Raw genomic sequence first — 27,093 nt, 5'->3', positions numbered from 1 at the left:
GATCTGGGGGTCCCTCACATCAGCCACCCAAACCAAAAAAATACAAACCCTAGAAAACAAACTCATAAGAAGGATCATAAATGCAAACAGATACACCAAACAATCAACAATTAGGGAAAAATATAAAATAAAATCCTTTGACGAAGTATTTGACCAAGCCAGCAAACGATATGCCAACTCTATTGCCGACCACGAAAACCCACTAATAAAAGAACTACTGACAAAATCCTACAAGCCCATTAGACTGGCAGCAAGTAGAACTAGGTATGTAAATCAATACACAAAATACCTACTGCCTCTCCTACAAAACATCCCAAAGCCTCCTGACGAACCCACGTACAAATCACTATACAGTTACACGGATATAGAGGAATTAGAAATAGTCTCTAAATTAAGGTACGACTATAGACAGACCCTTCCTACTCTTCTTCAACTGGATGACGAAGAAATGGAAGCGAGAGACTGTAAAGCAGAGGAGGAAAGGAAGGAAAGGGAAAAAGAAGAAAGGAAAAAAGCCCTGGAGAAAGGACCACCAGATAGATGGTGCGAATTACTCATAAACAAATTCAGCAAAATGTACAAAAAAGGAATGATCACCAAAGAAAGGGTCATGGAACTAATGCTCGGCCAACCCCCCACAGTGATCAAACTAGTCATCCCTGACTACGAACCCTAACAAACGTCGACACAAACCGCTCCCCAAAAAATGCAGCTCATACAAAAAAAAAAGGGAGGAAGTTATGGCTGAATATTACGTATTTGAAATGCTTAACTGCTCTTTATTCTCATTACTCAAAATCTACATTAAAGCTATGGATGCGGGCTATTTCACTGAAACAATAATACCCAAGCGACAGCAAAGTGCCCTCATCTCTATCCTAATGACCTGCGAAACACGGACGAAGTACCCCCTCGACGACTCATCCCTGCTGATTCCGACGAAGCGCATATGAAGGATGTCACCTAACAAGACTAACAAAGATGAATCTAGAAGCAGACGGACACGCGAAGGATCTACGTGCGGCAAAAACATGACGAAACTAAGTCGACTTATTGCAGCAGAGTATGCACAACGTCACTTATCTGAACCTTTTGCTGCAGATCCTTTTGCTGTAGATCCTTTGTAAGGTCCTGAAGCAATCAGCGGCAATCTCCCCGAAAGCTGTACTCGATGACAAAAGACGACCCGACTTGGCGTAATGGACAAACCAACTTTTTGACACTTAGAACACAAAAAACAGGCAATGTTTTGACGCAGTCTCCTTATTTGGGATTCCCCCACGTTTTTACAGACCCTAGGAGTGGTGCCGCCGACCCGGCAAAAGGTCGAAATAGAAACCTCTAAAACTGACTTTTTTTCCCTCAGAAATGCAATATTGACGAAATCTCCGTTAAAGATTGTAATAATTTAATCAAAACACATAACAGTGTAATATATAATAATATATATAAAAATGCACAAAATTTTCGATGCCGTCCCCATGTCAAGAAGCACCCTCGATTTTATTGACCCTTGGTGCGGCGCTGCCGACCCGGCAAAAGGTCAAAATCGTGACCCCTGAATTCAACTTTTTTCCCGGTAGCAACTACAATATCCCTGAAAAAGAATAACAAATCAATAAAAGCATAAAACGACGAAATCTACAACTTACCTACTAGACGCAACAGAATACGATGTCTTTGGCACCTAAAACATTAAAAACGTATAATGTTTTGATGCCGTTTCCATGTCGGAATGCCCCCTCGCCCTTCTGAATTCTGGGTGTGGTGCTGCCGGCCCGGCAAAAGGCCAAAATGGTGACCCTCAAATTCGACCTCTTTATAATAGTAGTGGTATAATGAAAATATCCCTGAAAAAGTACAAAATTAACTAACATCAACAGAACACTAAATGTATATACAAACCTACCGACATACATGAACTTCCCCAACGATGCTTCTTATAAATCCATGGCATCGCTTTCCTTTCCAAATCCCACTGGACAAATTTAAAATCCTGGACAATCTGGACCTGCAAAAGAAAAGACAAAAACTAAAATCAGACAAAACAAAACTAAACACATAGATATACTTATCTAATCCAATTTTCTGCATCCAATTCCATGGACATTTACGAGCGTCGGCCCAAAGCAAAGCATCTTGGCCCGGCGTCCATAAGATGCCTCCTTTCCCTGGCGAGACGACCCACAGAAGCGACGACCCTGGTGACTCCAAAGCAATGACGACGCTCTCGCCGACACATTGATGAACTCCAGCTGATGTGCAGCAACTCCCTGGACCCTGGATTAAAACGGCGACGCGGGAATCCACTACGCATTGAAGAACTCCAGCTGAAATGCAGCAACTCCCTGGACCTAGGAATAAGACGGCGGCGCGGGAATCTACTGCGCTTTGGACCATTTGACGGCTGGAGATGAGACCCATGGGCGGGTTGGCAGCCTCCTGTAAACTAAACCTAAATTGACGGCGGCGCGGGATCTAAACACGAAAATAAAAACACTGACGACTGGTGAAATTGCTGTAACAAAAATGAATACTCAAACGCAAAATAACGGCCGCTGTGGTGGTAAAAAGTACCACATTTGACAGCCGGCTTAAATTCACACCATGAATACATACCAGAAACGCTGGCCCAACTCTTTTTAAACTGGCGCGCAGCCTGCGGCTCCAAATAACTGGGACAAACAACTCCCTTTCCCCACCGGCAATGACTCCCGAGGCTCGATGCTTCCGTCCTTCTGGCGGGGGCATCTGAAAATAGAAACAATACAAATTTTAAAACTTAAATTAACTGACAAATGCAAATTTCCTAAACCTTAAAAATGTAAACAAACAAAAACCATATGTTAATGTTACCATCCACGCAATGTTTATAAGTAAGAAAATACCAAACCATGTATACTTACCACACCTGTCCAACCCCCACACTCATCCCCACAAATGTACAAATTCAAAAACGAAAATAATTGTACCTAGATATTGCACTCTGTGTAATCACAGGCAAATAAATGCGTGGATGCGGGGCAGAAATAAATCATTCTGTCTCCGTACTTTCACCAGAAACGTCAAAAAAACAGCAGCTGCAATCTCTACGAAAGCCATACTTGACGACAAAAGACGACCCGACTGGGCGTAATGGACAAACTAACTTCTTGACACTCATAACACAAAAAACATACAATGTTTTGATGCAGTTTCCTTATTGGGATTCCCCCCCGTTTTTACAGACCCTAGGCGTGGTGCTGCCGACCCGGCAAAAGGTCGAAATCGTAACCTCTATAATTGACTTTTTTCCTCCAGAAATGCAATATCGACAAAATCTCCGTTAAAGATTGAAATACTTTAATCAAAACATAAAACAGAGCATTATATAATTATATATATAAAAATCCACAATGTTTTGATGCCGTCCCTATTCCAGGAAGCCCCCTCGATTTTATTGACCCTTGGTGCGGCGCTGCCGACCCGGCAAAAGGTCAAAATCGTGACCCTTGAATTTCGACTTTTTCTGGTAGCAACGATAACACTGACAATATCCCTGAAAAAGAAAAGCATATTAATAAAAGCATAAAACTACGAAACCTACTACTTCCCTACTAGGCGCAACGAAAACCGAAGCTATTGGCACCTAAAACATTAAAATCCTATAATGTTTGGATGCCGTCTCCATGTTGGGGTTCACCCTCGTCCTTCTGAACCCTAGGTGCGCCGCTGCTGACCCGGCAAAAGGTCAATCTCGCGACCCTTGAATTCGACTTTTTCCTGGCAGCAACGGTAAACAGACAAAATCCCTGAAAAATTATAAAACTAATTATAAAACAAATTACAAAAGCATAAAACCACGCAACTTACTACTTCCCGACTCGGCGAAATGAAAAACGACGACTTTGGCATCTAAAACATTAAAAACCAAAAATGTTTTGATGCCGTTTCCATGTCGGAATGCCCCCTCGCCCTTCTGAACTCTGGGTGTGGCGCTGCCGGCCCAACAAAAGGCCAAAATTGTGACCCTCAAATTCGACCTTTATAACAGTAGCGGTATAATGAAAATATCCCTGAAAAAGTACATAATTAATTAACAACAACAGAACACTAAATGTATATACAAACCCACTGACGTATACGAACCTCCCCAACGACGCTTCTTATAAATCCATGGCATCGCTTTCCTTCCCAAATCCCACCGGACAAATCTTAAAAATCCTGGACAAATTGGACCTGCAAAAGAAAAGACAAAACTAAAACAGACAAAACAAAACTAAACACATAGATATACTTATCTAATCCAATTTTCTGCATCCAATTCCATGGACATTTACGAGCGTCGGCCCAAAGCAAAGCATCTTGGCCCGACGTCCATAAGATGCCTCCTTTCCCTGGCGAGACGACCCACAGAAGCGACGACCCTGGTGACTCCAAAGCAATGACGACGCTCTCGCCGACACATCGATGAACTCCAGCTGAAGTGCAGCAACTCTCTGGACCCTGGAATGGGACGGCGACGCGGGAATTCACTACGCATTGAAGAACTCCAGCTGAAATGCAGCAACTCCCTGGACCCTGGAATAAGACGGCGGCGCGGGAATCCACTTCGCTTTCGACCATTTGACGGCTGGCGATGAGACCCACGGGCGGGTTTACAGCCTCCTGCAAACTTAAATTTAAATTGACGGCGGCGCGGGATCTGCACACGAAAACAAAACACTGACGACTGGTGAAACTGCTGGCGATGAGACCCACGGGCGGGTTGACAGCCTCCTGCAAACTAAAATCCAAATTGACGGCGGCGCGGGATCTTCACACGAAAAAGAAACTCTGACGACTGGTGAAACTAAAATTCAAACTCAAAAGCAAAACAACGGCCGCTGTGGTGGTAAAAAGTACCACTTTGGACAGCCGGCAAAAATTCCACCATCAAAACTACTTACCTGAAAGGCTGGCCCAACTCAAATTCGAAAGTTGCGCGCAGCCTGCGGCTGCAAATAACTGGGACAAGCAGCTCCCATTCCCCACCGGAAAAGACTCTGAGGCTCGGTGCTTCCGTCCCTCTGGCGGGGGTACCTAAAAATATAAATAAAAGTAATTTTAAGCTCAAATAAATTGACTTACGCAAATTGTCTGAAATTCTGAAAATGTAAACAAACCAAAAACCATATGTTAATGTTACCATCCACGCAATGTTTATAATTAAGAAAATACCAAATCATGTATATTTACCACACCTGTCCAACCCTCACACTCATCCCCAACATTGTACAAATTCAAAAACGAAAATAATTGTACCTAGATATTGCACCCTGTGTAATCATAGGCAAATAAATGCGTGGATGCGGGGCAGAAATCATCATTCTGTCTTCCGTACTTTCACCAGAAACGTCAAAAGTATGCACAACGTCACTTATCTGAATTTTTTGCTGCAATTCCTTTGAAATGTCCCAAAACAGCAGCTGCAATCTCTACGAAAGCCATACTTGACGACAAAAGACGACCCGACTGGGCGTAATGGACAAACTAACTTCTTGACACTCATAACACAAAAAACATACAATGTTTTGATGCAGTTTCCTTATTGGGATTCCCCCCCGTTTTTACAGACCCTAGGCGTGGTGCTGCCGACCCGGCAAAAGGTCGAAATCGTAACCTCTATAATTGACTTTTTTCCTCCAGAAATGCAATATCGACAAAATCTCCGTTAAAGATTGAAATACTTTAATCAAAACATAAAACAGAGCATTATATAATTATATATATAAAAATCCACAATGTTTTGATGCCGTCCCTATTCCAGGAAGCCCCCTCGATTTTATTGACCCTTGGTGCGGCGCTGCCGACCCGGCAAAAGGTCAAAATCGTGACCCTTGAATTTCGACTTTTTCTGGTAGCAACGATAACACTGACAATATCCCTGAAAAAGAAAAGCATATTAATAAAAGCATAAAACTACGAAACCTACTACTTCCCTACTAGGCGCAACGAAAACCGAAGCTATTGGCACCTAAAACATTAAAATCCTATAATGTTTGGATGCCGTCTCCATGTTGGGGTTCACCCTCGTCCTTCTGAACCCTAGGTGCGCCGCTGCTGACCCGGCAAAAGGTCAATCTCGCGACCCTTGAATTCGACTTTTTCCTGGCAGCAACGGTAAACAGACAAAATCCCTGAAAAATTATAAAACTAATTATAAAACAAATTACAAAAGCATAAAACCACGCAACTTACTACTTCCCGACTCGGCGAAATGAAAAACGACGACTTTGGCATCTAAAACATTAAAAACCAAAAATGTTTTGATGCCGTTTCCATGTCGGAATGCCCCCTCGCCCTTCTGAACTCTGGGTGTGGCGCTGCCGGCCCAACAAAAGGCCAAAATTGTGACCCTCAAATTCGACCTTTATAACAGTAGCGGTATAATGAAAATATCCCTGAAAAAGTACATAATTAATTAACAACAACAGAACACTAAATGTATATACAAACCCACTGACGTATACGAACCTCCCCAACGACGCTTCTTATAAATCCATGGCATCGCTTTCCTTCCCAAATCCCACCGGACAAATCTTAAAAATCCTGGACAAATTGGACCTGCAAAAGAAAAGACAAAACTAAAACAGACAAAACAAAACTAAACACATAGATATACTTATCTAATCCAATTTTCTGCATCCAATTCCATGGACATTTACGAGCGTCGGCCCAAAGCAAAGCATCTTGGCCCGACGTCCATAAGATGCCTCCTTTCCCTGGCGAGACGACCCACAGAAGCGACGACCCTGGTGACTCCAAAGCAATGACGACGCTCTCGCCGACACATCGATGAACTCCAGCTGAAGTGCAGCAACTCTCTGGACCCTGGAATGGGACGGCGACGCGGGAATTCACTACGCATTGAAGAACTCCAGCTGAAATGCAGCAACTCCCTGGACCCTGGAATAAGACGGCGGCGCGGGAATCCACTTCGCTTTCGACCATTTGACGGCTGGCGATGAGACCCACGGGCGGGTTTACAGCCTCCTGCAAACTTAAATTTAAATTGACGGCGGCGCGGGATCTGCACACGAAAACAAAACACTGACGACTGGTGAAACTGCTGGCGATGAGACCCACGGGCGGGTTGACAGCCTCCTGCAAACTAAAATCCAAATTGACGGCGGCGCGGGATCTTCACACGAAAAAGAAACTCTGACGACTGGTGAAACTAAAATTCAAACTCAAAAGCAAAACAACGGCCGCTGTGGTGGTAAAAAGTACCACTTTGGACAGCCGGCAAAAATTCCACCATCAAAACTACTTACCTGAAAGGCTGGCCCAACTCAAATTCGAAAGTTGCGCGCAGCCTGCGGCTGCAAATAACTGGGACAAGCAGCTCCCATTCCCCACCGGAAAAGACTCTGAGGCTCGGTGCTTCCGTCCCTCTGGCGGGGGTACCTAAAAATATAAATAAAAGTAATTTTAAGCTCAAATAAATTGACTTACGCAAATTGTCTGAAATTCTGAAAATGTAAACAAACCAAAAACCATATGTTAATGTTACCATCCACGCAATGTTTATAATTAAGAAAATACCAAATCATGTATATTTACCACACCTGTCCAACCCTCACACTCATCCCCAACATTGTACAAATTCAAAAACGAAAATAATTGTACCTAGATATTGCACCCTGTGTAATCATAGGCAAATAAATGCGTGGATGCGGGGCAGAAATCATCATTCTGTCTTCCGTACTTTCACCAGAAACGTCAAAAAATCATCATTCTGTCTTCCGTACTTTCACCAGAAACGTCAAAAAATAATAAAAAAAAAAAAATTATTTTAAATTGCCTAAAATTGTTTATAACAATTACAATTTAAAATACAATCGAAAGTAAAAAGCAAACGAAAAATAAACGGGACAGTTAAGTGAAAATCTCCGCAAGCGAAAAGACAAAAGCAAAGTTCAAATAGCAAAGTTAATAAAAAACATTTTAAATTGCCTAAAATTGTTTATAACAATTACAATTTAAAATACAATCAAAAGTACAAAGCAAACGAAAAATAAACGGGACATTTAAGTGAAAATCTCCACAAGTGAAAAGACAAAAAATTCCCGCCCGTAAAATTTATACAAAAACAATTCGACAAACAACTAAAATAAACAATTAAATATAAACATATTAAAAAGCATATAAATTCGGTTTTTTCGGTGAAATACTTTGAGACAAATCGACAAACTCAGCGAGCTGCAGATTTTAACAAAGAAGAGGAGCCATAAAGAAGAACCATAAAGAGGAGCTATAAAGAGGAACCTTAAAGGAGAACCATAAAGAAGAACGCTAACGTCGCAAAGAAGGAAGAACGCAAAAAAGAGGCAAAGAAGGACTAGCAAAGAAAAGGAATCGTACCAAAGGACCCGCCAAAACCAAAGCCAGGGTATTTATACCACAAAAAGTATCGTTCCTTTACATATAGTCAGCAAATATTATGGCCCAAGTAATTCTCTCTGACGACTCTTCAAATGATGAGGTGCTCTCTCTTTTCTCGAGCCCAGAAAGTCAAAATACCCCTTTCTACCTGGAAATCTCGCCCATGTCCAATAATTCTAACAACTCCCAGTTTAATATCAGTATAATAAACATGAAAAAATCGTCTTCCAACTCTGCAATTAACAGTCTAAAAAACCCTTCCGAGGCTGCTATAAAAATTATAAATTCACTTACATATAAGGGGAAAGAGAATAGAGAAAATAAAAATGCCCAAAAAGACCCGCTCTTCCTTACTAATACTAATAAAGAAACAGCTGGCGCCAAAAGTAGCGTCTCAAATGGTCCAGTGGTTTCCCCTCTTTCTATCACACATACAAATAGGGGGAAAAAATTGACAACAGCTCACAACACCAATGCAGCTGAAACCACTAACACCAACACGGATGACAAAAAGAGCGGCGCTCTCAGAAATTTCCCTTTCCCCACACATGAAGACAACAGCATGGAGAGAAACCTCAGCACATCTACAAAAATTGGCTCTAAAAGCATTTCCCCTCACTCTCTCTCACCTACACACACAAGCAAGGTTATTAACATAAGCACAAACAGCCGCTCAAAAAGTCCCGCGCTTGCAAATGCTGACACACTACATAAACTAGCCAATATATATGACAATAGCAGGGACCACAACCAAGGTGAAACACAACATAAATTTATAACTCGCAATACTTTTTTCCAAAACTTTTATCCTAAACCTGACATCTCCAAACTAAGCTTAAAAAAGAAACCCACCATTCTCGCGGAAACTACAAAAAATAAAAGCATCTCCCCCCAACTGAAAGGCGCTTCTTTGTGTTCCCCTGTTCAGGCTAATTTAAATTTCAAAGTCACCACTACACACTCTATGGGTAACACATCTGCATCCAGAACCCTCAACCGGCCTGCAGCCAAGCGGGACCTTTTTAATTCACCTCCCAATAGCACGAACGCACTGCCTATGAGTTTTTCGGAAGTGGTGGCCGGAACCGGTCCAGGAATTGTGGCATCCCCTGATCCGGCACCAATTACGAAAACCCCGGGCAAGCGCACAAATACCAACATGGACATGGATAGCTTTAGCTATAAAACGCCCAATAAAAAAGCATGTGTGCCCACCAATTTTGCGACCCCAAACCCTTTCCCCCCCCTAGCCACCCCCATCTTTAAAAGTAAGGCGGCCAAAAGTATTGTCGAGGAAATAAAAGCCCCCCGCCACCCAGTCGAGAGTGAAAAGGCCTCTGCACGCAGCGCACCGGCGCAAACTGAAATTGCCCCCCCTCCCCCTAAAAATTCGGCTACCGAACTGCCCCCGTGGCAAATAGTTCCACAGAGCCGCAGGGCCCCCCCTATTCATATAGAAAATGTTAGGGAAATCGTGCCACTATTGGAAAAGCTAAATTACTCAGCAGGGGTAGACAGTTTTACAACAAAAACGTCTATAGGAAACGGTGTTACTATTCAGGCGAAAGACTTGACTGCACATAGAACAATTAAAGACATACTAGCTAAAAGTGGTATCCCATTCTATTCAAACCAGAATAAATCTGAAAGGGGTTTCAGAGTTGTTATTCGCCACCTGCACCCCTCTACCCCTTGCTCGTGGATCACCAGCGAGCTGCAGAAGCTCGGCCACCAGACTAAGTTCACAAGGAACATGACAAATCCTGCAACTGGTGGTCCGATGCGGATGCATGAGATAGAAATTGTCTCGGCTATGGACGGAAGCCACCTTAAGATCCTCTCCATAAAACAGCTAGGAGGTCAAAAAGTGGAAATTGAAAGGAAAAACAGGACGAGGGAACCGGTCCAGTGTTTCAGGTGCCAGGGTTTCAGGCATGCTAGGAACACATGTATGAAGCCCCCAAGGTGCATGAAGTGCGCTGGCCAGCATTGGTCTAGTGAGTGCACTAAGCCAAGATCAACCCCCGCCACCTGTTCAAACTGCCAAGGAAACCACATTAGCGCATATAAGGGGTGCCCTGCCTATAAGGCAGAGAAGCAAAAATTAGCAGTCAACAGGATAGATTTTCACAAAATTAGGACAATAATGGACGCAAAAAGCAACAATAACGAACGGCAGCCCCCTCCCCCTTTCAACAAGACCCCCCGACTACCCTATAGTACCGAAATGGCCGAAGCCCGAAAGGAAGCCGCCAGGAAGTCTGCAATGAACCCGTTCCGGCAAAATGTAAAGGATAGTAGGCCAAACCTACCGTACCTTTCTTCACATGAAATTGCCATCCAAAAACGCCTAAATAAATGGCGCCGGAGTACAAACAAGGCCTCCACAAATAGCAGGACCAATCCTAAGGTAAAGGCCCCAAATATGACTAAAAACCCAGCGCAAAGGCATCTGGAAAAATTCCAGAACGGGATTCGTAAGGAACAAAAAAACGTAGAAAAAGCTATGGAGCACAGACAGGGAAAAGACGACAGCCCCCCGACAACGAGCAGAGCTGCCTTGGCAAATCTAAAGCCAAAGATAGTCAAGGAGACGACGCCCTCACCACAAAATATCAACACTTTTCCAGAAAATAGCCAACCCGACGACCCAGTCATTAAACTGGCAAATAGAGTTGACAACCTGGAAAAGAAAATTGATATATTAATGGCCTTAATTATACAAGCAAGAAATCCGGACGAATAAACCTCTTGACGACGTATTCCTGCTGACCCCCACGATGAAGACGTGAAGGATGCCACCCACTAGGACCAGCATAGACGAATCTGGAAGCTGATGGACAGGAGAAGGATCAACGCGCAGCAAAAACATGATGAATTTAAGTCGACTCATTGCAGCAGCGTATGCACAACGTCACTTATCTGAATTTTTTGCTGCAATTCCTTTGAAATGTCCCAAAACAGCAGCTGCAATCTCTACGAAAGCCATACTTGACGACAAAAGACGACCCGACTGGGCGTAATGGACAAACTAACTTCTTGACACTCATAACACAAAAAACATACAATGTTTTGATGCAGTTTCCTTATTGGGATTCCCCCCCGTTTTTACAGACCCTAGGCGTGGTGCTGCCGACCCGGCAAAAGGTCGAAATCGTAACCTCTATAATTGACTTTTTTCCTCCAGAAATGCAATATCGACAAAATCTCCGTTAAAGATTGAAATACTTTAATCAAAACATAAAACAGAGCATTATATAATTATATATATAAAAATCCACAATGTTTTGATGCCGTCCCTATTCCAGGAAGCCCCCTCGATTTTATTGACCCTTGGTGCGGCGCTGCCGACCCGGCAAAAGGTCAAAATCGTGACCCTTGAATTTCGACTTTTTCTGGTAGCAACGATAACACTGACAATATCCCTGAAAAAGAAAAGCATATTAATAAAAGCATAAAACTACGAAACCTACTACTTCCCTACTAGGCGCAACGAAAACCGAAGCTATTGGCACCTAAAACATTAAAATCCTATAATGTTTGGATGCCGTCTCCATGTTGGGGTTCACCCTCGTCCTTCTGAACCCTAGGTGCGCCGCTGCTGACCCGGCAAAAGGTCAATCTCGCGACCCTTGAATTCGACTTTTTCCTGGCAGCAACGGTAAACAGACAAAATCCCTGAAAAATTATAAAACTAATTATAAAACAAATTACAAAAGCATAAAACCACGCAACTTACTACTTCCCGACTCGGCGAAATGAAAAACGACGACTTTGGCATCTAAAACATTAAAAACCAAAAATGTTTTGATGCCGTTTCCATGTCGGAATGCCCCCTCGCCCTTCTGAACTCTGGGTGTGGCGCTGCCGGCCCAACAAAAGGCCAAAATTGTGACCCTCAAATTCGACCTTTATAACAGTAGCGGTATAATGAAAATATCCCTGAAAAAGTACATAATTAATTAACAACAACAGAACACTAAATGTATATACAAACCCACTGACGTATACGAACCTCCCCAACGACGCTTCTTATAAATCCATGGCATCGCTTTCCTTCCCAAATCCCACCGGACAAATCTTAAAAATCCTGGACAAATTGGACCTGCAAAAGAAAAGACAAAACTAAAACAGACAAAACAAAACTAAACACATAGATATACTTATCTAATCCAATTTTCTGCATCCAATTCCATGGACATTTACGAGCGTCGGCCCAAAGCAAAGCATCTTGGCCCGACGTCCATAAGATGCCTCCTTTCCCTGGCGAGACGACCCACAGAAGCGACGACCCTGGTGACTCCAAAGCAATGACGACGCTCTCGCCGACACATCGATGAACTCCAGCTGAAGTGCAGCAACTCTCTGGACCCTGGAATGGGACGGCGACGCGGGAATTCACTACGCATTGAAGAACTCCAGCTGAAATGCAGCAACTCCCTGGACCCTGGAATAAGACGGCGGCGCGGGAATCCACTTCGCTTTCGACCATTTGACGGCTGGCGATGAGACCCACGGGCGGGTTTACAGCCTCCTGCAAACTTAAATTTAAATTGACGGCGGCGCGGGATCTGCACACGAAAACAAAACACTGACGACTGGTGAAACTGCTGGCGATGAGACCCACGGGCGGGTTGACAGCCTCCTGCAAACTAAAATCCAAATTGACGGCGGCGCGGGATCTTCACACGAAAAAGAAACTCTGACGACTGGTGAAACTAAAATTCAAACTCAAAAGCAAAACAACGGCCGCTGTGGTGGTAAAAAGTACCACTTTGGACAGCCGGCAAAAATTCCACCATCAAAACTACTTACCTGAAAGGCTGGCCCAACTCAAATTCGAAAGTTGCGCGCAGCCTGCGGCTGCAAATAACTGGGACAAGCAGCTCCCATTCCCCACCGGAAAAGACTCTGAGGCTCGGTGCTTCCGTCCCTCTGGCGGGGGTACCTAAAAATATAAATAAAAGTAATTTTAAGCTCAAATAAATTGACTTACGCAAATTGTCTGAAATTCTGAAAATGTAAACAAACCAAAAACCATATGTTAATGTTACCATCCACGCAATGTTTATAATTAAGAAAATACCAAATCATGTATATTTACCACACCTGTCCAACCCTCACACTCATCCCCAACATTGTACAAATTCAAAAACGAAAATAATTGTACCTAGATATTGCACCCTGTGTAATCATAGGCAAATAAATGCGTGGATGCGGGGCAGAAATCATCATTCTGTCTTCCGTACTTTCACCAGAAACGTCAAAAAAAGTATGCACAACGTCACTTATCTGAATTTTTTGCTGCAATTCCTTTGAAATGTCCCAAAACAGCAGCTGCAATCTCTACGAAAGCCATACTTGACGACAAAAGACGACCCGACTGGGCGTAATGGACAAACTAACTTCTTGACACTCATAACACAAAAAACATACAATGTTTTGATGCAGTTTCCTTATTGGGATTCCCCCCCGTTTTTACAGACCCTAGGCGTGGTGCTGCCGACCCGGCAAAAGGTCGAAATCGTAACCTCTATAATTGACTTTTTTCCTCCAGAAATGCAATATCGACAAAATCTCCGTTAAAGATTGAAATACTTTAATCAAAACATAAAACAGAGCATTATATAATTATATATATAAAAATCCACAATGTTTTGATGCCGTCCCTATTCCAGGAAGCCCCCTCGATTTTATTGACCCTTGGTGCGGCGCTGCCGACCCGGCAAAAGGTCAAAATCGTGACCCTTGAATTTCGACTTTTTCTGGTAGCAACGATAACACTGACAATATCCCTGAAAAAGAAAAGCATATTAATAAAAGCATAAAACTACGAAACCTACTACTTCCCTACTAGGCGCAACGAAAACCGAAGCTATTGGCACCTAAAACATTAAAATCCTATAATGTTTGGATGCCGTCTCCATGTTGGGGTTCACCCTCGTCCTTCTGAACCCTAGGTGCGCCGCTGCTGACCCGGCAAAAGGTCAATCTCGCGACCCTTGAATTCGACTTTTTCCTGGCAGCAACGGTAAACAGACAAAATCCCTGAAAAATTATAAAACTAATTATAAAACAAATTACAAAAGCATAAAACCACGCAACTTACTACTTCCCGACTCGGCGAAATGAAAAACGACGACTTTGGCATCTAAAACATTAAAAACCAAAAATGTTTTGATGCCGTTTCCATGTCGGAATGCCCCCTCGCCCTTCTGAACTCTGGGTGTGGCGCTGCCGGCCCAACAAAAGGCCAAAATTGTGACCCTCAAATTCGACCTTTATAACAGTAGCGGTATAATGAAAATATCCCTGAAAAAGTACATAATTAATTAACAACAACAGAACACTAAATGTATATACAAACCCACTGACGTATACGAACCTCCCCAACGACGCTTCTTATAAATCCATGGCATCGCTTTCCTTCCCAAATCCCACCGGACAAATCTTAAAAATCCTGGACAAATTGGACCTGCAAAAGAAAAGACAAAACTAAAACAGACAAAACAAAACTAAACACATAGATATACTTATCTAATCCAATTTTCTGCATCCAATTCCATGGACATTTACGAGCGTCGGCCCAAAGCAAAGCATCTTGGCCCGACGTCCATAAGATGCCTCCTTTCCCTGGCGAGACGACCCACAGAAGCGACGACCCTGGTGACTCCAAAGCAATGACGACGCTCTCGCCGACACATCGATGAACTCCAGCTGAAGTGCAGCAACTCTCTGGACCCTGGAATGGGACGGCGACGCGGGAATTCACTACGCATTGAAGAACTCCAGCTGAAATGCAGCAACTCCCTGGACCCTGGAATAAGACGGCGGCGCGGGAATCCACTTCGCTTTCGACCATTTGACGGCTGGCGATGAGACCCACGGGCGGGTTTACAGCCTCCTGCAAACTTAAATTTAAATTGACGGCGGCGCGGGATCTGCACACGAAAACAAAACACTGACGACTGGTGAAACTGCTGGCGATGAGACCCACGGGCGGGTTGACAGCCTCCTGCAAACTAAAATCCAAATTGACGGCGGCGCGGGATCTTCACACGAAAAAGAAACTCTGACGACTGGTGAAACTAAAATTCAAACTCAAAAGCAAAACAACGGCCGCTGTGGTGGTAAAAAGTACCACTTTGGACAGCCGGCAAAAATTCCACCATCAAAACTACTTACCTGAAAGGCTGGCCCAACTCAAATTCGAAAGTTGCGCGCAGCCTGCGGCTGCAAATAACTGGGACAAGCAGCTCCCATTCCCCACCGGAAAAGACTCTGAGGCTCGGTGCTTCCGTCCCTCTGGCGGGGGTACCTAAAAATATAAATAAAAGTAATTTTAAGCTCAAATAAATTGACTTACGCAAATTGTCTGAAATTCTGAAAATGTAAACAAACCAAAAACCATATGTTAATGTTACCATCCACGCAATGTTTATAATTAAGAAAATACCAAATCATGTATATTTACCACACCTGTCCAACCCTCACACTCATCCCCAACATTGTACAAATTCAAAAACGAAAATAATTGTACCTAGATATTGCACCCTGTGTAATCATAGGCAAATAAATGCGTGGATGCGGGGCAGAAATCATCATTCTGTCTTCCGTACTTTCACCAGAAACGTCAAAAAAACCTTTTTAATTCACCTCCCAATAGCACGAACGCACTGCCTATGAGTTTTTCGGAAGTGGTGGCCGGAACCGGTCCAGGAATTGTGGCATCCCCTGATCCGGCACCAATTACGAAAACCCCGGGCAAGCGCACAAATACCAACATGGACATGGATAGCTTTAGCTATAAAACGCCCAATAAAAAAGCATGTGTGCCCACCAATTTTGCGACCCCAAACCCTTTCCCCCCCCTAGCCACCCCCATCTTTAAAAGTAAGGCGGCCAAAAGTATTGTCGAGGAAATAAAAGCCCCCCGCCACCCAGTCGAGAGTGAAAAGGCCTCTGCACGCAGCGCACCGGCGCAAACTGAAATTGCCCCCCCTCCCCCTAAAAATTCGGCTACCGAACTGCCCCCGTGGCAAATAGTTCCACAGAGCCGCAGGGCCCCCCCTATTCATATAGAAAATGTTAGGGAAATCGTGCCACTATTGGAAAAGCTAAATTACTCAGCAGGGGTAGACAGTTTTACAACAAAAACGTCTATAGGAAACGGTGTTACTATTCAGGCGAAAGACTTGACTGCACATAGAACAATTAAAGACATACTAGCTAAAAGTGGTATCCCATTCTATTCAAACCAGAATAAATCTGAAAGGGGTTTCAGAGTTGTTATTCGCCACCTGCACCCCTCTACCCCTTGCTCGTGGATCACCAGCGAGCTGCAGAAGCTCGGCCACCAGACTAAGTTCACAAGGAACATGACAAATCCTGCAACTGGTGGTCCGATGCGGATGCATGAGATAGAAATTGTCTCGGCTATGGACGGAAGCCACCTTAAGATCCTCTCCATAAAACAGCTAGGAGGTCAAAAAGTGGAAATTGAAAGGAAAAACAGGACGAGGGAACCGGTCCAGTGTTTCAGGTGCCAGGGTTTCAGGCATGCTAGGAACACATGTATGAAGCCCCCAAGGTGCATGAAGTGCGCTGGCCAGCATTGGTCTAGTGAGTGCACTAAGCCAAGATCAACCCCCGCCACCTGTTCAAACTGCCAAGGAAACCACATTAGCGCATATAAGGGGTGCCCTGCCTATAAGGCAGAGAAGCAAAAATTAGCAGTCAACAGGATAGATTTTCACAAAATTAGGACAATAATGGACGCAAAAAGCAACAATAACGAACGGCAGCCCCCTCCCCCTTTCAACAAGACCCCCGACTACCCTATAGTACCGAAATGGCCGAAGCCCGAAAGGAAGCCGCCAGGAAGTCTGCAATGAACCCGTTCCGGCAAAATGTAAAGGATAGTAGGCCAAACCTACCGTACCTTTCTTCACATGAAATTGCCATCCAAAAACGCCTAAATAAATGGCGCCGGAGTACAAACAAGGCCTCCACAAATAGCAGGACCAATCCTAAGGTAAAGGCCCCAAATATGACTAAAAACCCAGCGCAAAGGCATCTGGAAAAATTCCAGAACGGGATTCGTAAGGAACAAAAAAACGTAGAAAAAGCTATGGAGCACAGACAGGGAAAAGACGACAGCCCCCCGACAACGAGCAGAGCTGCCTTGGCAAATCTAAAGCCAAAGATAGTCAAGGAGACGACGCCCTCACCACAAAATATCAACACTTTTCCAGAAAATAGCCAACCCGACGACCCAGTCATTAAACTGGCAAATAGAGTTGACAACCTGGAAAAGAAAATTGATATATTAATGGCCTTAATTATACAAGCAAGAAATCCGGACGAATAAACCTCTTGACGACGTATTCCTGCTGACCCCCACGATGAAGACGTGAAGGATGCCACCCACTAGGACCAGCATAGACGAATCTGGAAGCTGATGGACAGGAGAAGGATCAACGCGCAGCAAAAACATGATGAATTTAAGTCGACTCATTGCAGCAGCGTATGCACAACGTCACTTATCTGAATTTTTTGCTGCAATTCCTTTGAAATGTCCCAAAACAGCAGCTGCAATCTCTACGAAAGCCATACTTGACGACAAAAGACGACCCGACTGGGCGTAATGGACAAACTAACTTCTTGACACTCATAACACAAAAAACATACAATGTTTTGATGCAGTTTCCTTATTGGGATTCCCCCCCGTTTTTACAGACCCTAGGCGTGGTGCTGCCGACCCGGCAAAAGGTCGAAATCGTAACCTCTATAATTGACTTTTTTCCTCCAGAAATGCAATATCGACAAAATCTCCGTTAAAGATTGAAATACTTTAATCAAAACATAAAACAGAGCATTATATAATTATATATATAAAAATCCACAATGTTTTGATGCCGTCCCTATTCCAGGAAGCCCCCTCGATTTTATTGACCCTTGGTGCGGCGCTGCCGACCCGGCAAAAGGTCAAAATCGTGACCCTTGAATTTCGACTTTTTCTGGTAGCAACGATAACACTGACAATATCCCTGAAAAAGAAAAGCATATTAATAAAAGCATAAAACTACGAAACCTACTACTTCCCTACTAGGCGCAACGAAAACCGAAGCTATTGGCACCTAAAACATTAAAATCCTATAATGTTTGGATGCCGTCTCCATGTTGGGGTTCACCCTCGTCCTTCTGAACCCTAGGTGCGCCGCTGCTGACCCGGCAAAAGGTCAATCTCGCGACCCTTGAATTCGACTTTTTCCTGGCAGCAACGGTAAACAGACAAAATCCCTGAAAAATTATAAAACTAATTATAAAACAAATTACAAAAGCATAAAACCACGCAACTTACTACTTCCCGACTCGGCGAAATGAAAAACGACGACTTTGGCATCTAAAACATTAAAAACCAAAAATGTTTTGATGCCGTTTCCATGTCGGAATGCCCCCTCGCCCTTCTGAACTCTGGGTGTGGCGCTGCCGGCCCAACAAAAGGCCAAAATTGTGACCCTCAAATTCGACCTTTATAACAGTAGCGGTATAATGAAAATATCCCTGAAAAAGTACATAATTAATTAACAACAACAGAACACTAAATGTATATACAAACCCACTGACGTATACGAACCTCCCCAACGACGCTTCTTATAAATCCATGGCATCGCTTTCCTTCCCAAATCCCACCGGACAAATCTTAAAAATCCTGGACAAATTGGACCTGCAAAAGAAAAGACAAAACTAAAACAGACAAAACAAAACTAAACACATAGATATACTTATCTAATCCAATTTTCTGCATCCAATTCCATGGACATTTACGAGCGTCGGCCCAAAGCAAAGCATCTTGGCCCGACGTCCATAAGATGCCTCCTTTCCCTGGCGAGACGACCCACAGAAGCGACGACCCTGGTGACTCCAAAGCAATGACGACGCTCTCGCCGACACATCGATGAACTCCAGCTGAAGTGCAGCAACTCTCTGGACCCTGGAATGGGACGGCGACGCGGGAATTCACTACGCATTGAAGAACTCCAGCTGAAATGCAGCAACTCCCTGGACCCTGGAATAAGACGGCGGCGCGGGAATCCACTTCGCTTTCGACCATTTGACGGCTGGCGATGAGACCCACGGGCGGGTTTACAGCCTCCTGCAAACTTAAATTTAAATTGACGGCGGCGCGGGATCTGCACACGAAAACAAAACACTGACGACTGGTGAAACTGCTGGCGATGAGACCCACGGGCGGGTTGACAGCCTCCTGCAAACTAAAATCCAAATTGACGGCGGCGCGGGATCTTCACACGAAAAAGAAACTCTGACGACTGGTGAAACTAAAATTCAAACTCAAAAGCAAAACAACGGCCGCTGTGGTGGTAAAAAGTACCACTTTGGACAGCCGGCAAAAATTCCACCATCAAAACTACTTACCTGAAAGGCTGGCCCAACTCAAATTCGAAAGTTGCGCGCAGCCTGCGGCTGCAAATAACTGGGACAAGCAGCTCCCATTCCCCACCGGAAAAGACTCTGAGGCTCGGTGCTTCCGTCCCTCTGGCGGGGGTACCTAAAAATATAAATAAAAGTAATTTTAAGCTCAAATAAATTGACTTACGCAAATTGTCTGAAATTCTGAAAATGTAAACAAACCAAAAACCATATGTTAATGTTACCATCCACGCAATGTTTATAATTAAGAAAATACCAAATCATGTATATTTACCACACCTGTCCAACCCTCACACTCATCCCCAACATTGTACAAATTCAAAAACGAAAATAATTGTACCTAGATATTGCACCCTGTGTAATCATAGGCAAATAAATGCGTGGATGCGGGGCAGAAATCATCATTCTGTCTTCCGTACTTTCACCAGAAACGTCAAAAAACCCGGCAAAAGGTCAATCTCGCGACCCTTGAATTCGACTTTTTCCTGGCAGCAACGGTAAACAGACAAAATCCCTGAAAAATTATAAAACTAATTATAAAACAAATTACAAAAGCATAAAACCACGCAACTTACTACTTCCCGACTCGGCGAAATGAAAAACGACGACTTTGGCATCTAAAACATTAAAAACCAAAAATGTTTTGATGCCGTTTCCATGTCGGAATGCCCCCTCGCCCTTCTGAACTCTGGGTGTGGCGCTGCCGGCCCAACAAAAGGCCAAAATTGTGACCCTCAAATTCGACCTTTATAACAGTAGCGGTATAATGAAAATATCCCTGAAAAAGTACATAATTAATTAACAACAACAGAACACTAAATGTATATACAAACCCACTGACGTATACGAACCTCCCCAACGACGCTTCTTATAAATCCATGGCATCGCTTTCCTTCCCAAATCCCACCGGACAAATCTTAAAAATCCTGGACAAATTGGACCTGCAAAAGAAAAGACAAAACTAAAACAGACAAAACAAAACTAAACACATAGATATACTTATCTAATCCAATTTTCTGCATCCAATTCCATGGACATTTACGAGCGTCGGCCCAAAGCAAAGCATCTTGGCCCGACGTCCATAAGATGCCTCCTTTCCCTGGCGAGACGACCCACAGAAGCGACGACCCTGGTGACTCCAAAGCAATGACGACGCTCTCGCCGACACATCGATGAACTCCAGCTGAAGTGCAGCAACTCTCTGGACCCTGGAATGGGACGGCGACGCGGGAATTCACTACGCATTGAAGAACTCCAGCTGAAATGCAGCAACTCCCTGGACCCTGGAATAAGACGGCGGCGCGGGAATCCACTTCGCTTTCGACCATTTGACGGCTGGCGATGAGACCCACGGGCGGGTTTACAGCCTCCTGCAAACTTAAATTTAAATTGACGGCGGCGCGGGATCTGCACACGAAAACAAAACACTGACGACTGGTGAAACTGCTGGCGATGAGACCCACGGGCGGGTTGACAGCCTCCTGCAAACTAAAATCCAAATTGACGGCGGCGCGGGATCTTCACACGAAAAAGAAACTCTGACGACTGGTGAAACTAAAATTCAAACTCAAAAGCAAAACAACGGCCGCTGTGGTGGTAAAAAGTACCACTTTGGACAGCCGGCAAAAATTCCACCATCAAAACTACTTACCTGAAAGGCTGGCCCAACTCAAATTCGAAAGTTGCGCGCAGCCTGCGGCTGCAAATAACTGGGACAAGCAGCTCCCATTCCCCACCGGAAAAGACTCTGAGGCTCGGTGCTTCCGTCCCTCTGGCGGGGGTACCTAAAAATATAAATAAAAGTAATTTTAAGCTCAAATAAATTGACTTACGCAAATTGTCTGAAATTCTGAAAATGTAAACAAACCAAAAACCATATGTTAATGTTACCATCCACGCAATGTTTATAATTAAGAAAATACCAAATCATGTATATTTACCACACCTGTCCAACCCTCACACTCATCCCCAACATTGTACAAATTCAAAAACGAAAATAATTGTACCTAGATATTGCACCCTGTGTAATCATAGGCAAATAAATGCGTGGATGCGGGGCAGAAATCATCATTCTGTCTTCCGTACTTTCACCAGAAACGTCAAAATTCCTTTGAAATGTCCCAAAACAGCAGCTGCAATCTCTACGAAAGCCATACTTGACGACAAAAGACGACCCGACTGGGCGTAATGGACAAACTAACTTCTTGACACTCATAACACAAAAAACATACAATGTTTTGATGCAGTTTCCTTATTGGGATTCCCCCCCGTTTTTACAGACCCTAGGCGTGGTGCTGCCGACCCGGCAAAAGGTCGAAATCGTAACCTCTATAATTGACTTTTTTCCTCCAGAAATGCAATATCGACAAAATCTCCGTTAAAGATAGAAATACTTTAATCAAAACATAAAACAGAGCACTATATAATAATATATATAAAAATCCACAATGTTTTGATGCCGTCCCTTTTCCAGGAAGCCACTCGATTTTATTGACCCTTGGTGCGGCGCTGCCGACCCGGCAAAAGGTCAAAATCGTTACCCTTGAATTTCGACTTTTTCTGGTAGCAACGATAACACTGACAATATCCCTGAAAAAGAAAAACATATTAATAAAAGCATAAAACTACGCAACCTACTACTTCCCTACTAGGCGCAACGAAAAACGAAGCTTTTGTCATCTAAAATATAAAAATCCTATAATGTTTGGATGCCGTCTCCATGTTGGGGTGCACCCTCGTCCTTCTTGACCCTAGGTGCGCCGCTGCTGACCCGGCAAAAGGTCAATTTCGCGACCCTTGAAATCGACTTTTTTCTGGCAGCAACGGCATACAGACAAAATCCCTGTAAAATCATAAAACAAATTAAAAAAACAAATTTATAAAAACATAAAATCACGCAACTTACCATTTCCCGACTCGGCGAAATGAAAAACGACGATTTCGGCACCTAAAACATTAAAAAACTAAAATGTTTTGATGCCGTTTCCAAGTTGGGAAGCCCTCTCGTCCTTACGAATTCCAAGTGCGGCGCTGTTGACCCGGCAAAAGGTCAAAATCTTGACCCTTAAATTCCACCTTTTCTTGGTAGCAACGGCATACTGACAATATCCCTGAAAAAGAGCAAAATAAACTAACAACAACAGAAAACTAAATGCATTTACAAACTCACTGACAAACACGAACCTCCGACGATGCTCTTTATAAATTCAAGGCAATGCATTCCTTCCCAAATCCCACCGGACAAAAATGAAAAATCCTGGACGAATTGGACCTGCAAAAGAAAAGACAAAACTAAAATCAGACAAAACAAAACTAAACACATAGATATACTTATCTAATCCAATTTTCTGCATCCAATTCCATGGACACTTACGAGCGTCGGCCCAAAGCAAAGCATCTTGGCCCGGCGTCCACAAGATGCCTCCTTTCCCTGGCGAGACGACCCACAGAAGCGATGACCCTGGTGACTCCAAAGCAATGACGACGCTCTCGCCGACACACGATGAACTCCAACTGAAGTGCAGCAACTCCCTGGACCCTCGAATAAGACGGCGACGCGGGAATCCACTACGCACCGAAGAACTCCAGCTGAAATGCAGCAACTCCCTGGACCTCGGAATAAGACGGCGGCGCGGGAATCCACTGCGATTTGGTCCATTTGAAGGCTGGCGATGAGACCCATGGGCGGGTTGGCAGCCTCCTGCAAATTAAAATCTAAACTGACGGCGGCGCGGGATCTAAACACGAAAATAAAAACACTGACGACTGGTGAAATTGCTGTAACAAAAATGAATACTCAAACGCAAAATAACGGCCGCTGTGGTGGTAAAAAGTACCACATTCGACAGCCGGCTTAAATTTACACCATGAATACATACCAGAAACGCTGGCCCAACTCTTTTTAAAATTGGCGCGCAGCCCGCGGCTCCAAATATCTGCGGCTCCAAATAACTGGGACAAACAACTCCCTTTCCCCACCGGCAATGACTCCTGAGGCTCGATGCTTCCGTCCTTCTGGCGGGGGCATCTGAAAATAGAAACAAAACAAAATTTTAAAACTTAAATTAATTGACAAATGCAAATTTCCTAAACCTTTAAAATGTAAACAAACAAAAACCATATGTTAATGTTACCATCCACGCAATGTTTATAAGTAAGAAAATACCAAACCATGTATACTTACCACACCTGTCCAACCCTCACACTCATCCCCACAAATGTACAAATTCAAAAACGAAAATAATTGTACCTAGATATTGCACTCTGTGTAATCACAGGCAAATAAATGCGTGGATGCGGGGCAGAAATAAATCATTCTGTCTCCGTACTTTCACCAGAAACGTCAAAACCACAAAAAGTATCGTTCCTTTACATATAGTCAGCAAATATTATGGCCCAAGTAATTCTCTCTGACGACTCTTCAAATGATGAGGTGCTCTCTCTTTTCTCGAGCCCAGAAAGTCAAAATACCCCTTTCTACCTGGAAATCTCGCCCATGTCCAATAATTCTAACAACTCCCAGTTTAATATCAGTATAATAAACATGAAAAAATCGTCTTCCAACTCTGCAATTAACAGTCTAAAAAACCCTTCCGAGGCTGCTATAAAAATTATAAATTCACTTACATATAAGGGGAAAGAGAATAGAGAAAATAAAAATGCCCAAAAAGACCCGCTCTTCCTTACTAATACTAATAAAGAAACAGCTGGCGCCAAAAGTAGCGTCTCAAATGGTCCAGTGGTTTCCCCTCTTTCTATCACACATACAAATAGGGGGAAAAAATTGACAACAGCTCACAACACCAATGCAGCTGAAACCACTAACACCAACACGGATGACAAAAAGAGCGGCGCTCTCAGAAATTTCCCTTTCCCCACACATGAAGACAACAGCATGGAGAGAAACCTCAGCACATCTACAAAAATTGGCTCTAAAAGCATTTCCCCTCACTCTCTCTCACCTACACACACAAGCAAGGTTATTAACATAAGCACAAACAGCCGCTCAAAAAGTCCCGCGCTTGCAAATGCTGACACACTACATAAACTAGCCAATATATATGACAATAGCAGGGACCACAACCAAGGTGAAACACAACATAAATTTATAACTCGCAATACTTTTTTCCAAAACTTTTATCCTAAACCTGACATCTCCAAACTAAGCTTAAAAAAGAAACCCACCATTCTCGCGGAAACTACAAAAATAAAAGCATCTCCCCCCAACTGAAAGGCGCTTCTTTGTGTTCCCCTGTTCAGGCTAATTTAAATTTCAAAGTCACCACTACACACTCTATGGGTAACACATCTGCATCCAGAACCCTCAACCGGCCTGCAGCCAAGCGGGACCTTTTTAATTCACCTCCCAATAGCACGAACGCACTGCCTATGAGTTTTTCGGAAGTGGTGGCCGGAACCGGTCCAGGAATTGTGGCATCCCCTGATCCGGCACCAATTACGAAAACCCCGGGCAAGCGCACAAATACCAACATGGACATGGATAGCTTTAGCTATAAAACGCCCAATAAAAAAGCATGTGTGCCCACCAATTTTGCGACCCCAAACCCTTTCCCCCCCTAGCCACCCCCATCTTTAAAAGTAAGGCGGCCAAAAGTATTGTCGAGGAAATAAAAGCCCCCCGCCACCCAGTCGAGAGTGAAAAGGCCTCTGCACGCAGCGCACCGGCGCAAACTGAAATTGCCCCCCCTCCCCCTAAAAATTCGGCTACCGAACTGCCCCCGTGGCAAATAGTTCCACAGAGCCGCAGGGCCCCCCTATTCATATAGAAAATGTTAGGGAAATCGTGCCACTATTGGAAAAGCTAAATTACTCAGCAGGGGTAGACAGTTTTACAACAAAAACGTCTATAGGAAACGGTGTTACTATTCAGGCGAAAGACTTGACTGCACATAGAACAATTAAAGACATACTAGCTAAAAGTGGTATCCCATTCTATTCAAACCAGAATAAATCTGAAAGGGGTTTCAGAGTTGTTATTCGCCACCTGCACCCCTCTACCCCTTGCTCGTGGATCACCAGCGAGCTGCAGAAGCTCGGCCACCAGACTAAGTTCACAAGGAACATGACAAATCCTGCAACTGGTGGTCCGATGCGGATGCATGAGATAGAAATTGTCTCGGCTATGGACGGAAGCCACCTTAAGATCCTCTCCATAAAACAGCTAGGAGGTCAAAAAGTGGAAATTGAAAGGAAAAACAGGACGAGGGAACCGGTCCAGTGTTTCAGGTGCCAGGGTTTCAGGCATGCTAGGAACACATGTATGAAGCCCCCAAGGTGCATGAAGTGCGCTGGCCAGCATTGGTCTAGTGAGTGCACTAAGCCAAGATCAACCCCCGCCACCTGTTCAAACTGCCAAGGAAACCACATTAGCGCATATAAGGGGTGCCCTGCCTATAAGGCAGAGAAGCAAAAATTAGCAGTCAACAGGATAGATTTTCACAAAATTAGGACAATAATGGACGCAAAAAGCAACAATAACGAACGGCAGCCCCCTCCCCCTTTCAACAAGACCCCCCGACTACCCTATAGTACCGAAATGGCCGAAGCCCGAAAGGAAGCCGCCAGGAAGTCTGCAATGAACCCGTTCCGGCAAAATGTAAAGGATAGTAGGCCAAACCTACCGTACCTTTCTTCACATGAAATTGCCATCCAAAAACGCCTAAATAAATGGCGCCGGAGTACAAACAAGGCCTCCACAAATAGCAGGACCAATCCTAAGGTAAAGGCCCCAAATATGACTAAAAACCCAGCGCAAAGGCATCTGGAAAAATTCCAGAACGGGATTCGTAAGGAACAAAAAAACGTAGAAAAAGCTATGGAGCACAGACAGGGAAAAGACGACAGCCCCCGACAACGAGCAGAGCTGCCTTGGCAAATCTAAAGCCAAAGATAGTCAAGGAGACGACGCCCTCACCACAAAATATCAACACTTTTCCAGAAAATAGCCAACCCGACGACCCAGTCATTAAACTGGCAAATAGAGTTGACAACCTGGAAAAGAAAATTGATATATTAATGGCCTTAATTATACAAGCAAGAAATCCGGACGAATAAACCTCTTGACGACGTATTCCTGCTGACCCCCACGATGAAGACGTGAAGGATGCCACCCACTAGGACCAGCATAGACGAATCTGGAAGCTGATGGACAGGAGAAGGATCAACGCGCAGCAAAAACATGATGAATTTAAGTCGACTCATTGCAGCAGCGTA

The 27,093-nt window shown here is 43.9% G+C and overlaps 1 protein-coding gene and 5 long non-coding RNA genes across 8 annotated transcripts; all 6 read right to left on the bottom strand.

Moving 5' to 3' along the window:
- Window positions 1–3,383: 3,383 nt before the first annotated feature.
- On the bottom strand, window positions 3,384–4,250 carry LOC120457894. Its single transcript, XR_005617138.2, has 3 exons — window positions 4,129–4,250; window positions 3,853–4,055; window positions 3,384–3,791 (listed from the first exon to the last, which is right to left on the bottom strand). It is a non-coding gene; the product is annotated as an uncharacterized LOC120457894 (long non-coding RNA).
- Window positions 4,251–5,750: 1,500 nt separating this feature from the next.
- On the bottom strand, window positions 5,751–6,617 carry LOC120457896. Its single transcript, XR_005617140.2, has 3 exons — window positions 6,496–6,617; window positions 6,220–6,422; window positions 5,751–6,158 (listed from the first exon to the last, which is right to left on the bottom strand). It is a non-coding gene; the product is annotated as an uncharacterized LOC120457896 (long non-coding RNA).
- Window positions 6,618–11,676: 5,059 nt separating this feature from the next.
- Window positions 11,677–12,543, bottom strand: LOC120457899. The gene is made up of 3 exons (XR_005617143.2): window positions 12,422–12,543; window positions 12,146–12,348; window positions 11,677–12,084 (listed from the first exon to the last, which is right to left on the bottom strand). It is a non-coding gene; the product is annotated as an uncharacterized LOC120457899 (long non-coding RNA).
- A 1,503-nt stretch (window positions 12,544–14,046) lies between these two features.
- LOC120457898 lies at window positions 14,047–14,913 on the bottom strand. The gene is made up of 3 exons (XR_005617142.2): window positions 14,792–14,913; window positions 14,516–14,718; window positions 14,047–14,454 (listed from the first exon to the last, which is right to left on the bottom strand). It is a non-coding gene; the product is annotated as an uncharacterized LOC120457898 (long non-coding RNA).
- A 3,387-nt stretch (window positions 14,914–18,300) lies between these two features.
- Window positions 18,301–20,833, bottom strand: LOC120457900. Of its 2 annotated transcripts, none has more exons than XR_005617144.2 (3): window positions 20,712–20,833; window positions 20,436–20,638; window positions 18,301–18,708 (listed from the first exon to the last, which is right to left on the bottom strand). It is a non-coding gene; the product is annotated as an uncharacterized LOC120457900 (long non-coding RNA). The 2 variants fall into 2 exon arrangements; XR_005617145.2 differs by lacking the exons at window positions 20,436–20,638; window positions 20,712–20,833 and adding exons at window positions 18,770–18,972; window positions 19,046–19,167.
- A 1,400-nt stretch (window positions 20,834–22,233) lies between these two features.
- On the bottom strand, window positions 22,234–23,210 carry LOC120457897. Of its 2 annotated transcripts, none has more exons than XR_005617141.1 (4): window positions 23,044–23,210; window positions 22,874–22,970; window positions 22,766–22,807; window positions 22,234–22,702 (listed from the first exon to the last, which is right to left on the bottom strand). XR_005617141.1 is itself a non-coding variant. In XM_039645410.1 (4 exons), exons 1-4 carry the CDS (start codon window positions 23,180–23,182, stop codon window positions 22,611–22,613), a joined length of 384 nt encoding a protein of 127 aa, XP_039501344.1. In that variant the 5' UTR covers window positions 23,183–23,210; the 3' UTR covers window positions 22,234–22,610. The 2 variants fall into 2 exon arrangements, 1 of the variants encoding a protein (XP_039501344.1); XM_039645410.1 differs by having other exon boundaries at window positions 23,030–23,210.
- Window positions 23,211–27,093: the final 3,883 nt, after the last annotated feature.

This window comes from Drosophila santomea, unplaced genomic scaffold, assembly GCF_016746245.2.
Source record: "Drosophila santomea strain STO CAGO 1482 unplaced genomic scaffold, Prin_Dsan_1.1 Segkk88_quiver_pilon_scaf, whole genome shotgun sequence".
Classification (NCBI taxonomy): domain Eukaryota; kingdom Metazoa; phylum Arthropoda; class Insecta; order Diptera; family Drosophilidae; genus Drosophila; species Drosophila santomea.
The sequence above is the reverse complement of the archived record's forward strand: the minus strand, read 5'-3'. Positions and strand labels throughout refer to the sequence as shown.